The sequence below is a fragment of the Rhinatrema bivittatum genome, chromosome 8 (assembly GCF_901001135.1).
Source record: "Rhinatrema bivittatum chromosome 8, aRhiBiv1.1, whole genome shotgun sequence".
NCBI classification, from domain to species: Eukaryota; Metazoa; Chordata; class Amphibia; order Gymnophiona; family Rhinatrematidae; genus Rhinatrema; species Rhinatrema bivittatum.
This window is the reverse complement of record NC_042622.1, coordinates 237486227-237502707: the sequence shown is the minus strand read 5'-3', so window position 1 is coordinate 237502707 and position 16481 is coordinate 237486227. Positions and strand designations below refer to the sequence as shown.

The window sequence follows — 16481 nt, the reverse complement described above, 5'->3', positions numbered from 1 at the left end:
GGTGGGTTGTGGATCAGGACAGGAAATTGGAACCAGACTAGGACAGTAGAGATACTGTAACTGGGTTCGGGTTCTGGAACCAGGCAGGAACTGCAGCAAGACTCGGGTACTGGAACCAGGCAGGAACTGTAGCAAGACTCGGGTGCTGGAACCAGGCAGGAACTGTAGCAGGACAGCAGGAACCAAGCAGGTACTGTAGCAGGTAAACAGGAACCAAGCAGATACTGTAGCAAGCAACTAGGAACCAAGCAGGTACTGTAGCAGGAACGTAGTGACGTAGCAAGGCAGGTCACTCGGGGCATGGCGCAACAGGGAACCGGGAGGCAAACCCGTTGCAAGGCAAAGACTGGATGTCCGCGGCCAGCTTATCAAGGCTGCAGCGTCTGACGTCAGGAATTGGGCGGAGTCACCTCTGGCAGGAAATGGCATAGAAAAGCACCCAAGTGGCAGGCGCGCATGCCTAGAAGCAGGGCATCCATGGGGAACTTCGCGGCGGCGCAGCCCCAGCGGGGACGCCACCAAACAGGCCACCAACCAGGCCTCCAGAAGCGGGAGCATGTCCGGGAGCCCGGAGGTAAGGGCCTGGCTGCGGTGCTCGCAGCCAGAACCGCAACAGTACCTCCCCTCTTACGCCCCCTCTTAGCCGGTCCGGATTTACTTGGGTGGTCCAGATGGAACTGCCATAATAAGTCCTTGTCGAGGATGTTACGGGCCAGTTCCCAAGAATTATCCTCGGGTCCGCAACCCTCCCAGGCAAGCAAGTATTCCCATCGGCGTTGATGGAATCAGACATCCAAGACTTCATGTACTTGGTACGTAACCTTGTCCGGTACTGAAGGATCCGATGGTTGAGGAGCTCGGGAGTGGTATCTGGATAACACAAGAGGCTTCAGCAATGACGCATGGAACACGTCATGTATGCGCATGGAGGAGGGTAGGCGTAGATGGTATGAGACTGCTCCCACTCGTTCGGCGACTCAAAAAGGCCCACAGAATTTCAGAGCTAGTCTTCGAGACGGAATACGTAGCTGTAGATTTCTGGTACTAAGCCAGACACGGTCTCCTGGGAGGAAGATGGGTGCTGGCTGACGATGCCTATCCACCCAATTCTTGGCAGACAGGGCAGCTTTATGAATCTTTTCCTGGGTAGAGATCCACAAGGAACTAAGCTGGCGGGCTGAAAGTTGCACTGCCGGGAGTGCACTCGGTTCCGGCGAAGGTAGGGGCGGTCGAAGTTGCTTCCCATAAACAACAAGGAAAGACGAACTTCCAGTTGCAGCATGCGTGTGATTATTATACGAAAACTCCGCCCACGGGAGTAGCTTGGCCCAATTATCTTGTCGTTCATTCACAAAGGCACGGAGAAAAGTCTTCCAGGGTTCGATTGTGTTCATTCCGTTTGCCCATTACTTTGAGGATGGAACGCAGAACGAAAGACTAAGTTGCACATTGAAGCGTTGCATAGGCTTTCCAATAACGAGCTGTAAACTGTGGTCCTCGATCGGAGACTATATCCTGCGGGAGACCGTGAAGTTTAAAGATATGCTGAGCAAACAGGCCAGCCAAATCAGGTGCCGAAGGTAGGTTTGGCAAAGGGACAAAGTGCGCCATCTTGGAAAATCGGTCCACGGTTACCCAAATGACAGAATTCCCTCCTGAGATGGGAAGGTCCACGACGAAATCGGTGGAGGTATGTGTCCAAGGCTCCACCAGGATGGGCAATGGTTGCAACAGGCCCCTGGGCTTCCCAATGAGCGGCTTTTGAACAGCACAGGTAGGGCATGAACCCTCAAAGGCTTGGACGTCTTGTCTCACCGTTGGCCACCAGTAGAATCGGTTTAACAAGTCTAAAGTCCCTTTCCAGCCAGCATGTCCCCCCATGAGGGAGTCATGGCCCAAGTGAGAACTGCTCTCTCCGGGAGCGATGTGGAACGACTGTCTTCCCTTGGGAAGACACTAAGGTTGCTGCAAGACTTACTTTCACAGGATCCAAAATATACTGAGGTGTGTCAGGAGTCTCTTCGACCTCAGAGGAGCACGTCAGCTCGAATGTTCTTAGAGCCGGGTCGATAGCGTAAGGTAAAGTCAAACCGATCAAAAAACAGCGACCACCGGGCTTGTCTTGGATTCAGGCGTTGGGCTTGCTTCAAGAATGCTAGATTTTTGTGATCAGTGTAAATCGGAACTGGATGGTTGGCTCCTTCCAACCACTGTCTCCATTCCTCCAGGGCAAGTTTCACGGCTAGCAACTCTTTGTCACCAACACAGTAGTTGCTCTCTGCCGGGGAGAATTTCTTTGAGAAATATGAACAGGGCATTAATTGTCCAGAATCAGAGTACTGGCTCAGTATGGCCCCCACGGCCACATTGGAGGCATCAACCTCCACCACAAAGGGCCGGCTGGGATCCGGATGACGAAGGCAGGTGTCTAACAAGAAGGCTTCCTTAAGGGCCTCAAAAGCTTGGCAGGCAGAAGCAGGCCAATCCACCGCGTTAGCCCCTTTTCAGGTGAGGGCAGTCAACGGGGCCACAATACGAGAATAATTAGGAATAAAGTGACGGTAGAAATTGGAAAAGCCGAGGAAGCGTTGCAAAGCTTTAAGACCCCTCAGCCGGGGCCAATTCTTATTAGCCGCCACTTTCTCAGGATCCATTTGGAAGCCTGCTGCGGAGACTATGTAGCCTAGGAACGGCAGGGACGTCTTCTCAAAGCTACAGTTTTCCAGTTTCGCGTACAGACCGTGCTCCCTAAGTATTTGGAGCACTTGACGGACATGCTGACGGTGTGACGGCAAATCCTGGGAGTAGATTAACACATCGTCGAGGTAAACGGTTACGCAGGTGTTCAGAAGGTCCCGTAACACCTCATTCATCAGGTGCTGGAACACCGCCGGGGCATTACATAAAGCCAAAAGGCATCACAAGATACTCGTAATGCCCGTCTCGGGTATTAAAAACACGGTTTTCCACCTCATCTCCGGGACGGATTCTGACTAAGTTTGTACGCGTCCTCGTAAGTCCAACTTTGTGAAAAATCTTCACTCCCTGAAGCCGATCTAGGAGCTCCGGGATCAACGGAAGTGGGTAACGGTCCTCGCTTGGGTAATAGAATTTAGGCCTCAATAGTCTATACACAGCCTCAGTGAGCCGTCCTTCTTGCTGACAAAAAAGAAGCCTGCCCCTGCAGGTGACTTGGACGGGCGAATAAACCCCTTGGCCAAATTCTCTGAAATGTACTCGGACATGGCCCGGGTCTCAGGTAACAATAAGGGATATACCCTTCCTCGGGGGGGGGGGGCATAGTACCAGGTAGCAAGCCTATAGCGCAGTCATACGGCGATGCTGCGGAAGGATCTCTGCCTTGGTCTTGGAAAATACGTCCATAAAGTCCTCATAAGGTGCAGGAGGGCCTAAGGCAGAGTGCAACAACGGAAGTGCGGGAATCTTAGGCACTTTCATACAATTAGCTAGGCAAAAAGGACTCTATTTGACAATCTGTAGGGAATCCCACTGAATCGTGGGTGAGTGTTTCTGTAACCATGGCAACCCTAGCACCACATGGTGGACAGCCTTATCCAACACTAGGAAAGCTATCTCCTCCGAATGGGTCGCCCCGGTGCGGACAGTAATGGGTGCCGTGGACATCTGGACAAGTCCTGGAAGGAGTGTTCCCTGGATAGAGGTAATTCATAACAGGACCTCCCATCTATGCGTAGGGATTCGCAACTGGGAGACTAAGTCCTGCAGGATGAAATTACCTCCGACTCCAGAATCCAGGAACGCCATCATCTCAAAGGAGTCTCCGGGATATTCCAGGGTAACAGGGACGGTACACTGAGGAGCTGTAGCACAGCCTAGGAGGAGCTCCTCCCGACCTCCTAGGCTTTGGCGTTTTCCGCACACTCCTGGCAGCGTGCCAAGAAGTGGCCCTTCTGACCACAATATAAACACAACTTCAACGAACGGCGACGTTGCCTTTCTTCAGCAGAAAGTGGGGCCCGTCCCAGCTGCATAGGTTCGCAGGTGGGAGCCTCTTGACGAGAAGTTTTAGGAGAGGGCTCAGGTCTCGGCCCACGAGCCGGACTATGGCGGGAGGAGTGCTGCTCCTTGGCCCGTTGCTGTAGGCGGCGATCAATGCGGGCAGCCATTTCTATCAAGGCGTTGAGGTCCTCCGGCAGATCTCGAGCAGCAATTTCATCCTTTATGCGTCCGGAGAGGCCTTCCAAGAAGATGGCTTTAAGACTACCATCTTGCCAACCTACTTCTTGGGCTAAAGTCCAAAACTCCATAGCATAATCTGCCAAGGAGCGAGCCCCCTGACGAAGTTGCAACAGGTCAGATGTAGCCGTGGCTACTCGGGCGGGCTCATCAAAGGCCTGGCGAAAGTTCGTGATGAACTGTTGTAAATCCGTTAGTGAAGAATCATTGTTTTCCCAAAGGGGAGAAGCCCATATTAAGGCTTTTCCATCAAGCAGGGACAGGATATATGCCACTTTCACCGCATCCGAGGGGAACTGCCGGGGCAACAGGGAGAACCGTATAAAACATTGGTTCAAAAAGCCATGGCAGATCCTTAAGTCACCAGCGTAGCGGGAGGGTGCCGGTAGCTGAGTCACAGATGAGCTGTGACCCTCGGGGGCCCTGCCAGCGGGAGGCAAGGACTCCAGGCGCGAGGATAGCTGTTCCACCGTAGCTGCCAAAGTATCAATGCAGTTCTGGTGCTGTAGCATCTGCCGGGCCATCCCGGGCAGATCCGAGGGAGCGGGTGCATCCGCCGAGTCCATGGCCTTGCAATCTGTTATGGGAGTCTCAGTTTAGTGGACCCTTGGGCCGACCTGCTGGAGACTGGGAAAGATGGTCAATGTCTCTAGTGAGTAGCAGGCCGGGAGGCAGATGTTCAGGCGGGACGTAGATGCTCTTCACCCTGGAAGCTGGTACTCCCCCGGGAGGACCCCGTAGGAGCCCAACCACTGGGACTTAGGCGGCTTCACCCTTGGAAGCCGAATCCCCCCCGGGAGGAGCCCATAGGGGCCGGGCCGCTGAGACTTAGGCGGGTTGTGGATCAGGACAGGAAACTGGAACCAGACTAGGACAGTAGCAATACTGTAACTGGGTTCGGGTACTGGAACCAGGCAGGAACTGCAGCAAGACTCGGGTACTGGAACCAGGCAGGAACTGTAGCAAGACACGGGTGCTGGAACCAGGCAGGTACTGTAGCAGGATGACAGGAACCAAGCAGGTACTGTAGCAGGAACGGAGCGACGTAGCAAGGCAGGTCACTCCGGGGCACAGCGCAACAGGGAACCGGGAGGCAAACCCGTTGCAAGGCAAAGACTGGACGTCCGCGGCCAGCTTATCAAGGCCGCGATGTCTGAAGTCAGGAATTGGGCGGAGTCACCTCTGGCGGGAAACAGCCTAGAAAGCGCCCAAGTGGCGTGCGCGCGTCTAGAAGCAGGGCATCCATGGGGAACTTCGCGGCGGCGCAGCCCCAGTGGGGACGCCGCCAAACAGGCCGCCAACTAGGCCTCCGGAAGTGGGAGCAGGTCCGGGAGCCCAGAGGTAAGGGCCTGGCCGCGGTGCTCGTGGCCAGAACCGCAACAAGCTTAACTATAGTTAAGCTCTGGAATTCATTGCCAGAGGATGTGGTTACAGCAGTTAGTGTAAATGGGTCTAAAAAAGGTTTGAATAAGTTCCTAGAGGAAAAATTCATAAACTGCTATTAATTAATAAGCAATAGCAGCTTGAGATTTATTTAATGTTTGGGTACTTGCCAGGTTCTTATGGCCTGGATTGGCCACTGTTGGAAACAGGATGCTGGGCTTAATGGACCCTTGGTCTGACTCAGTATGGCATGTTCTTATGAGCCTGTGAAATCCCAAGGAGAGGGGGTGGGGGGCAAGAAAGATAGGTGGCTTAGGTACAAACATATTGCAGGATGACGCTTCTTGGCTCTAGTGAGAGAAATTCCGTGGGCCGGGAGCCTGTGGGAGCAGTATTGTCAGGTGCAGTGTCCTATTACCTGGTTAGCAAATGTGCACAAACAGGAGTCTAAGTTCCTAATAGCTGCTTGGTGAGTCAGTGAATGCTGGAGCCCCCCAGGAGAGCTGCTGCTATATGGTGACACCCTGCTGTTGTTATAGAGATCCCCAGGCTCCCAGGAGAGAAGAAACAGACATTCGCTCACTGCCCGGTTGTGTGATCATGAACTTGGAGCCTGGCAGCACAACTGTGGACTGGAGAAGCACCTTTATTGCCTCACCTCCACAGTGGCTGGCAGAAAGAAGGGTGCGCTGGGATTTTCAGCAGACAGATTTGGGTTTCCTACGAGTGGATCTGTTACAGAGAAATTGCTTTTGAATGAGAAAACCTGGTCTGGGAACTGAAACACACCTTCGGTTCTAGCAATTGAGAAAAAAGACGCTCTGGTGGCTGTTTTGTTTTCCAGCGTAGGGTTTGAATACCTTAACAAGAATGAGAGAAAGAGGTCAGAAGACATAAGAAGATTGACTTGGACAAAACGTTTGAGCACGTTTCACATTATTTGGTTCAAATGGGAACATCTTCCAGTGATTCTTCTATGAGAAAGGAAATACATGGAAAAGGGAGCACAGTGTGACAGAGTGTGATGGCATGTCTGTCAGTGTGTGAGAGTGTGTGCCTGTGATCCTGTGTAACAGAGCGTGGCTGCGTGGGACTTTCTCAGTGTGGATGAGTGTAACCGTGTGTCTGTGTCAGTGCATAATAGTGCGCTGGTCTGTGCCAGACTGCCAGTGTGCATTTGTATGTATTGGTGTCATAGTGCATGTGTCAGTGACACTGGGCGAGTGTGTCGGTGCATGATTGTGTGATAGTGTGCTCTGCTGTGTCAGCATGCATCTGCATGTATCAGTGCATAAAAGCATGTGCCAGTGTGTTTGTGTGCATCAATGTGATAGTGTGTGACCATGTGCATCAATGTGACTTTGACTGTGTGTGTCAGTGCGACAGTAAGGACCAAGGATGACAGCTGCCACTGTCAGCCCGGACACCCGCAGGCAGCTCCTCCAGGGCAAGGCTGTCGCCCTCCCTGCTAAACACTGTAATCTGGTGAGAGTCTTCATCAGCTCAACCTTTGCAGGTAAATCGCTACCTGGGTGTCCTTGGTGGTGTGGGCATGGGTGCATTCGTAGAGATTTTATTATTGTAACATTATTCGGTTGAAGTCCTATTGTATTTTACTTTTCTGATTTCCATTGCAAGTTTTTAGAATAAATACAAATTATATTAAAATTGCACTGTTTTCACAAATACAGACTGATATTGTTCATCATTAATATATGAATAAGCATAATGTAACAGTAATTAAATCAATTTTCATGCACAGAAAGCAATAACTACATAGAAATCCAAGCATATATATAGATATATCAATTCAGCCTCTTCTTCAAAGATTAAGGAATACATTTACAAGTACCTATGACCCACCTCAATGAACTTGTAATTCTGAGATGATCCGGTTGATTTTTCAGCTCTTATTCTAAAGCACCCAGGGGTTTGTAGTCCTATTACACCGATGGGAAAAAGCCAGACTACAAATCCCAGCATGCTAAGGGATAGGTGTGGCATAGATAGCACTGATCCTGGCCCAGAGAGGTGCAGACAAACCCACACTCAAAAGAGGTGGTGAGGGAAAAAGGAGACAAGTCTAAATTTCCCCATAAAAAAAAAGCGTTCTTGGTCAAAAAAAGAGGGAAAATCAATTCTAAGAGAAGGGAAGCTAATAACCTGCAAGTGCATGGGTGTTAACAGGTGCTTTATGCTTATTCTCATAAACCTCCAAGCACTAAATACTTGTATCTATTCCTAAGAAATTTGCTTCTGCTGAGCTAATCTGTGCATTTTGCTTCTTTCAGACATGGCTGAGGAGAGAAACATGCTCCTTGAGAAGGCATACCCAGAGGTCCAGGCTTTCTGTCAGAAACACGGCTTGCTATTTGAGGTACAGCCAGATGCAATTATCTTTGGGCATGGCTCTTCTACTGATTAAAGCCAGAACAAAGCAAGAGTCTCATTATAAAGCATCACTCTGTGTAGGGCTACCACCTTACCCTAGGTCAGACTAATAGGCTTAGCCAGACCTGGTTTTGCCCCATGGCATGCAGGGAGTTGTAATTCTGATATTTTTTCCATTGATTGCCTCTAAGAAAATCACAACTACAAATCCCTGCATGACAAGAGGCAAAAGAGAGACTGGATCAGCTTCTTCCATTGACCTAGCAGTGAGGTGGCAACTCTAACTGTGGTGGTGCTGCTGCTTGACCCAGATCAGCCTTGACAACAGAGTTACCAACTGGCTCCGATTTAGTGAGCTGATGTTGCCCAGCCTCCCCTCTCCCCCACAGTAGTATAGCCATAGATAGTCTTGGCTGGGGTGTGGCCCACTTACTTTGGGCTCCGGCCCACTCAATCAGGGTTGTTTGCCACCGGAAGAGGCCTGTTGGAGCAAAACCATCATGGGATCCCATCCCTGTGGTGGTGAAGAAGCGGGCCTCAGCAGCAAAGCCATCGTGGGAGACCATACCTGTAGCAGTAAAGAAGAGACCCTGTGTGTGAGAATGGAAGCCTGTGTGTGTGTGTGGGGGGGGGGGGGTGAGAATAGGAGCCTGAATGGATGTGTGTGAATGGGAGTCTGGGTGTATGTGTAAAAATAGGAGCTTGGGTAAGTTTGTATGTGTGGGGGTGAGAATGGGAACCTGATTGTGTGTGTGTGTGTGTATGTATATGTGTGGATGAGAATGGGAGCTTGGGTTTGGGTGTGTGTGTGTGTGTGTGAGAATGGGAGCCTTGTTTGTAAGTGTGTGTGTATGTGGATGAAAATGAGAGCCTGGTTGTATGTGTGTGTAAGAATGCGTGGGTGTTTGATAATTTTAACCTGTGTGAGTGTGTATGTGTGTGTGAGATAGAGAGAATGGGAGCCTGTGTGAGTGTGTGAAAAAGATAATGGGAGCCTGTGTATATATGAGAGAGAGCAAGGAAGCCTGTGTGTGTGTGTGAAAGAAAGAATGGGAGCCTGGGTGTGCATCTGTGTGTGTGTGTGAGAATGGAAGCTTGGGTGTATGTCTGTGTGTTGCAACAATGGAAGCCTGGGTTTGTGTGTGAGAATGGGAGCATGGAGATATGTGTGAAAGCGTGAGAGTTTGTGTTTGTGGGAGAGCATGTGAGAGTGAGGACTTGTTTGTGTGTCTGTATGTGAGACATATGAGAGTGAGAGCTTGTGTGTGTGAGAGGGTCTGTGAGAGAAAGCATGAGCCTCTGTGTGTGTGTGTGTGTGTGTGTGAGAGAGAGAGCAGGCCCGGCGTGACCAGATATGCATACCATGCAATTGCATGGGGTGGCACACACGGGAGGGGTGTGGCAAGCCGGCGGCAGCAGGAGAGGCCACAGGGCCACCGGGGAAGCCTAACCCACCGACGTCCAAAGAAGGAGAGAGGCCACTGACGGAACTCAACCCGCCGGCAGCTGAAAATGAGAAGCTCAGTATTCCCTTGTGTGCCTGTCCATGTGCCTGCACACAACTTTTCCCATGGGCGCCCACAGCTTCTGTTCCCTCTGCTAACAAGCAGGAAGACTGGTGGGCCATGGTGGAGCTCTTCCCATCATGGCTCGAAGACAACAGGAAGTCCGTGGGGCCATGATAGAGTTCATACCACCATGGTGCAAAGGCAACAGCAGGCCCGTGGGGCCATGGTGGAACTCATCCCACAATGGCCCAATGACAACAGGAGCAGTGTGTGTTTGTGTGAGAGCATGTATGTGTGTGCGAGTGTGACCGTGTGAGAGCCTGTGTGCTTGTGAATATGTCTGTATGAGAGCCTGGGTGCTTGTGTTTGTGTTTCTGTATGTTTGTGTGCCTGTGAGAGCCTATGTGTCACATATAGGCTTTCACAGGCATGCACAAACACACACATAATGTATCTGTGAATGTGAGGGACAGGGAGCTTGTGTGTGTGTGAGAGAATGAATGTTATTGTGCATGTGTATGAGAGAAACGATAACATTTGTGCAGCCCTACCACCCCCAATCCACGACAATCTCAGGGTGACTGGAAATCAAAAGATCCGAGGTATGGAGAGCAGGAGATTTTTAATTATTATTATTTTTAATTATTGGGTGTAATTTGATGTTTCTACTCTTTTGAAATATTTAATTTTTTTTTGGGGGGGGGGGGGAATAGAATATTTTTAATTATTGGATTTTTTATTCATCAGATGTTTTGAAATATTTTATTGGTGTTTGGGAAATTTTTGATAATCTAGTCATTAACTGGTTAGAAATATGTATTTTTATGAATATGATTTTATTATGATTGTTTTATATTTCTTGAATTTATTTAATGTTTTATGAAGATTGATAATGTTTCTGTGTTTCCACTGTTGCTCTGCATATAGAGGTTGGCTTGTTGTGAGTTCCAGTTCACTTCTTCTCAGGACATTTCTGCTTATACTTTCTGATCTCTTTATTCTGTATTTGGTCAGGGTCTCTCTGTGTTCTGCATATGTGACCGAAGTGAGGTATTTTGCTGGCATGTAATTTCTGTGAAAGGATCTATAGCAGCCTGGTTTCCTAATAAGAGTTTTATTGGTGTTCTAGGGTGTGATGTAATGTGTGCAGTGTTGCCTTTTCATAGATAAAGTTATTAGAGTTGTTTGGTATGGGAGGGTTACTATATTGTAATGATAATTTCATTTATTTATGGCTTTCTGATGGCCAAGACCATACCCAACATGCATTACAAAAGGTTCAATTCCACAGGAGTTGCAAGTGTCTTTTTTGCAGAATTTTCTAGTTGGCACCACAGTAGAGCATGTAAATATAATATGCAAGTTGTAAGAAACATTTTTGCCTTAGAAGATTGTACTTTTGAATGTTCTTTGTCATATAAAATTTGTTATAAATGCAAAATTGAATTATGTGTGACTGTAAATGGTGTGGAAGTAAGTGGAGGTGGGTGTTGTGTGTGCAAGGCTGTAAGGTTTACCTAGGGTATCTAACACAACTTCCCTATCCATGTCAGTTTTTAAAAATATAGATTGCAGTAGAGAGCTGGGTTTTATTTGACAGGCCCAGGACAGACACTGAGGGGGTAATTTTCAAAAGGAGTTACATGCGTAAATGTAGCTACTATTGTAGCAATTTTCAAAAGCCATTTACTCAAGTAAAGTGCACTTATGTGAGTAAATCCTATAGACAAGTCAATGGCATATATTGTAGCAATTTTCAAAAACCCACTTACTCAAGTAAAGTGAATTTACTCCAGTAAACCTGGTTTTTACTCGAGTAAATGCTTTTTAAAATCAGGCCCTGAATGAATTGGGGATGTGGAGCAGCCTAGGATTTGTTTGCACAAGGCAGCAAAAAAGCTAGCACTGGCCCTGAGAGAGAACATATGAGAGTAAGAGCTTGTGTGTGTGTGAAGGAGTCTGTGAGAGAAAGCAGGAGTGTGCATGTGTGTAAGGGAGGGAGAGAGGGAGGGAAGATGACAGGAGGAGAAAGAAGAAACAGAAATAGAAGAGTAACTGAACAGGAATTAGGAAAAGACTAACAGGAAAAATAGGAAAAAAGAGACTGGGACAAACAGATTAGGAAAATGCAGAGATCAGACAAAAGTAAAAAAAAATATTTTGAGATTTTAGCAGTTGGAGTATGCCATCTTTGGGAATGAGCATTTCTTATATTTTTATAGTTTGTTCTTTCTTCAGTATTCCACTGATCAGAGTCTAGTTTCTCAGGCTTTCTATTTTGTTTTTGTCTGCATGTTTCTAATTCTAATTTGTATATTATTTCTTATTTCTATATTATGTAAGGGTTGGTCTCTGTTTTGCCTGTGTGTGTCTGAAGTGCAGTATTTCTGCTAGCTGTAGTTTCTCTGTAGTAGTCTAGCTTGTTCTGTTACTCCAGTAGATGATGTTCTAGGGCCTGGTGTAGTATTTGCATTACTGCTTTTTCATAAGGTTACTGTTATTTGAGTCCTGAGCGAGTCAGTGCTGTGACTGTATAGTATGGCAAGGTTCTAGATGTCTCTTTTTTTGCAGGAGTTTGTGTTATTTCACAAAATGTTTAGCAGTGGAGGGATATTTTTTGCTGAGGTGACACCAGAATATGATTTTTTTTCCTGTTGGTTGTAATGTGAACTGTCCTAGCTCTGCTCTGCACCTGTTTTGAAAATTATTATGATTATTGCTATTTTATTGTAGTTATAATGATCTCTGTCTTTCTGCAAAGAGGATTCATGAAAGACTACACTAATATTTGTTTTATTACATGATTGATTGGATCTGATGTTTGTTTTATTTGTTTTTACATATTATTGTGCATTTATAAACTGCAATAAATATAACATTAATTAATACAGCTTAATAAGGAATTTTTAATGCTGGTAAACTCTTGAACTAATTGAGGTAAAAAATTGTAAAGTTTTATGCATGATGCATAATGGCTGTTGTAGACTACTTAGATATCCACTGTAGGGTGCATGCTAAGGCATTATTTATCAATAAGAGTACAACTAGTAGGGCTCAGACCTGCATGCCTACAGCCCACCCATTTTAACCTTGTGTCCACCCAAAAAATCAGTTCTGGCTTCGCCACTGCTCCCCCACTTCTGATGCCTTCCGCTGGGACCCCAATGCTGCTGAGACATCCCCTCCTCTCCCTCCCCTAGGACCTCCACCACCGCTAACACATTTTCTAAGTGCCTCAAATATACACTGGGCACTTGCCAGGTGCCAGAACGCAGGTGCCACGTGGCCCCATTTCTTCCTCGTATTTTGGAAGCATGCTCAGAAGGCGGCGGGGCCCACATTGCTGTAATGCAATTGTGAGTGTGCCTCTCCTCACAGCCTGATCCAGCATGGCAGTGAGGAGCTAGGGAGCTGCTGCAGCAAGGGAAGAGGTGCTGGGAGAGGACAAGAGATGAGGCAGCAGAGGGCGATGTTGCCACACCTTGCAGTTTGCCACGTGGCTCATTCCAGCCCTGGGAAGAAACTCTATAATGCACATTCAGACTGCTAGAATTAATAAAAAAAAAAAAAAGACAAAATAATTAAAAATGTCCAAAGGCATATAATCAGATATTTAAATTGAAACTTGAAACCTTTTACCTTTGCTTTTCCTCTGCTTCATACTGCCTTCTCTCCTTTCCTTTCTTCTGGCTTCTCCTGCCTCCTTTCCCAATTCCTTTTTTGATTTTCCTTTTCCTTCGCTGACTGTACTTTTTTTTCCCCAAGTCTTCCTCTCCCTCCTGCTGACATTGTTTCTCTTACCTCTCACTTCTCCCTACATCTCTCCTCTCTGCCTCGCTTCCATTTATCAGTACTTCACACTCCTCATTCTTTTCCATCTATTTTTATTTATTTATTTGATTTATATCCCGCTTTTCAGGTACTGTAGGGATTTCCCTGTCCCCAGAAGTCAAGTTTAAAAGCGTTGCTCGTGCAAAAATGCCCACATATGTGCGTATGTGGGCCGCGTGTGAGCAACACAGATTTTAAAGGCCATGATTTACACGGGTGTATACACGAGTGTGGGGCGGAAAAGGGGCGGGGCATGGGCGTTCAGGGGCGGGGCAAACACTTGCACGCATAACCTCGTATTTTAAAACGGGAGGCTGCAGCACACGTCAGCTTGTTAGCTGCATACATTTACTGCTGCTCCTGATGAGGAGCGAGTCTGCATATCTTGCACTTTAGGGCTTACAAGACAGGGCGAGGGGTCCAGGTCACCTGGGTGGGCGTGCAGGTTGAAGAACCAGAGGGGTCTGGAAGACCTTGATCTTGACTGGGCAAATTGGTGGACTAATTGGAAAAACAGGAAATGTCCCTTGCGCGAGCGTGTTTTAAAATCCGCTTACATATGCGCTTTAAAGCCAGCAATGTCCTATGGAAGATATGCAAAGTAGGTGTATACTTACACGTGATAGGCGTATTTTAAAATTCCAGTGTTTCTCTGCTTGTGCGGGTACGGGTGCATGGGCACTTATTTTAAAATTACTGTACAAGTTTGCAGCTAAGGCAATGCAGGGTAAAGTGATTTGCCTTAGGTCACAAGGAGCAGCACTGAGATTTGAATTGCGGTTTCTTTGGTTCATAGCTCACTGCTCTAACCACTAGGCTATTCCTCTACTCCAGCTCAATTACCTTTTACCCAAGCCTGTCCTGTTGACCCTGCAGCCACCTGGGTTTTCAGTATATCCACAATGAATATGGATGAGATAAAATCATTTATGTGAAAGACCCAGTATATGCAAATTTATCTCATGCATATTCATTGCAGATATCCTGAGACACAAGGATTGGCTCAATCTCTGAACTGGTCTGAGTGAGGTGGCAAACCCTATTAGCACTAAAAGTCCCAGGATATATTAAGATTGAGATTTTAAGATGGCCAGGGCTGAACTAACCTGCTGAGAATGAAGTGAGGCCCATAGTAGCATCAGCCCTTGCAAATAAGTTAAATACAGTGTGACTGGATGTAGCAGGGTGCGCAGGTAAATCCTGGAACAAAAATCTGGAATAATTTTGGGCTGCCCAGATGCTAAATTTAAAACTATCACTCCACAGATCTCTGTGATTGCTAATTATATGCTTATAATTAAGATTGTTTGATTCCTTTAGGTAGTGGATATGAGATGGGGAGTTCGTGATTATGCAACTGTTGATCACATGACCACAGAGCTGTGCTTAAAGGAGATTGAGTCCTGTCAGCAAATGTCAGTGGGTCCCACCTTTATTGTAAGTGCAACCTCCTGCTTTACTATCTATCTCATGATCCTGCCAACTGTCATTTTCTGAGGGTCCTGTCTTTTATAACCAGGTGTCTTTATAACAAACAAGTTCCATGAAAAACTCACTGAAGGACAAACAATAGTTTTCTGTTGCTTGTTTATCTTTTTTTGATCTTAATAAATGCATGCACCAGAATCTCTTTTTTTTTTTTGCATGTAATTCCCAGGTTCCTCCTTCTGGTCTCCTACAGCAGTCCCCAGGGAATGAAGCTGTTTGTTAAGTAAACTCCTAGGGAGAGCTTCGGAGCTCTGTATCTCTGTTCTTAGGCAGCCTGGAGCAGGTACCCGAAGACGAGAAGATCAGCTCCAGCTTGCCCTTATCATTTTATAGTTCTTCGATTGTCATATTAACCTATCTGAATTGCTTGCCAGTAGCCCATCCGTATGGATTTAAGTCTTTTTCTTTTTTCACTTTTGAACAGTGAAACTCAGTCCCTAAATTCTCTTACATTTCCCAGCCCTGCTGACCCATTTCCCCCTTCTTGTGTTTCCCAGTGGCAGTGCCCCAGCTCAAGAGCTGGAATGGTGACTCCCCCCTGGAGGCCTATACAGCTGTGCTCTGCATCAGCCAATGGGAGTCGCTATTGAGTAGCCCTAGAGGTCTCCTCCCCATGGGATCTCGACAGAATACCCCCCCCCCCCCACCCCGACACTTCCATGTATCACTGGGCCAAAAATCAGGAGGTTGATGTCACTTCTGTCCCATGCAACTCATGCCAGGGTTTTTTAAAAATGAATTTTCTCTTTATTGCAATTTTATAGCAGATGCTTACGAAAAAGATGCTTAAGAAAAAAAACCTGGCATTCTCCAAGCCAGTCCCATGAAAAAAGGAAATGCTCTCCTGACCATGGATGCACCCAGCTTAGGAGGGCGGATGCTGGAATCGAACAGAAAAGAGGCAGCAGCTCCACTGCAGATTAAGACTATGACTAGGGGTTGATTTACAGCTCTTGCTAGAGCCAAAACAGTGGCATGCTTGGGAATGCAGATAAATATATTTCTAGAAAATTGAAGGCAGGTATTATTGCAAATGTTACCATTACCCGAGAACAGATCACTGACCTCTAGGACTTTAAAAAAATATTTGACAAGATAAGTCAGACTAACACCAATACTTTTTATTTTACGATTATGTCCGGGGGGGGGGGGGGGACACGACTATGGGAGGGGGGAGGAGAAACATAAATTGACTCACCAAGCTGCCATACAGAGAGTCAGAAGAGAATCCTGAACTCATGTGCTGGAACATCTCCTGAATCACAATCTGGTGCTCTGATCGCTACAAGGTCACCCTTCTACATAAGAGCCCAGTTATTCCTGCCATGCTGTTACTGATACCGAGCAGTCATATTAGGCTGTGATGCTAGAATTCAACCAGCAGCTGGGACGGTCTGGCAGGATGCAAGTATGGTAATAACTAGAAGTCCTTTATCTTTATTTAAAATCTCTTCATCTCTAATACCTCAGTGGAAACATACGTGTTCACATAACTGGGTCTTTCTGGATGTCCTCGTAGGGGACCTAGGAGGCTGGATGTTTGGGCAACAGCCACATTACTAGTAGCTATTGAAATTTTTACAAAGGGTTGTGATTGGACCCGGGGAGAGAGGGGTGCAGGGTATGAACAAAGCGGGGGATCTTGCATGCTCATTTGTCCAA

General features: G+C 47.2%; 1 protein-coding gene across 1 annotated transcript in view; it reads left to right on the top strand.

The window, feature by feature from the left end:
- The window catches only part of NWD1 (NACHT and WD repeat domain containing 1), a 122942-nt gene that overhangs the window by 19883 nt on the left and 86578 nt on the right, over positions 1 to 16481 (top strand). Inside the window, exons 2-3 of the mRNA XM_029614195.1 lie at positions 7893 to 7978; positions 14652 to 14768. Coding sequence (XP_029470055.1) covers positions 7895 to 7978; positions 14652 to 14768 — 201 coding nt within the window. The 5' untranslated portion in view covers positions 7893 to 7894. The remainder of the gene's footprint in view (positions 1 to 7892; positions 7979 to 14651; positions 14769 to 16481) is intronic.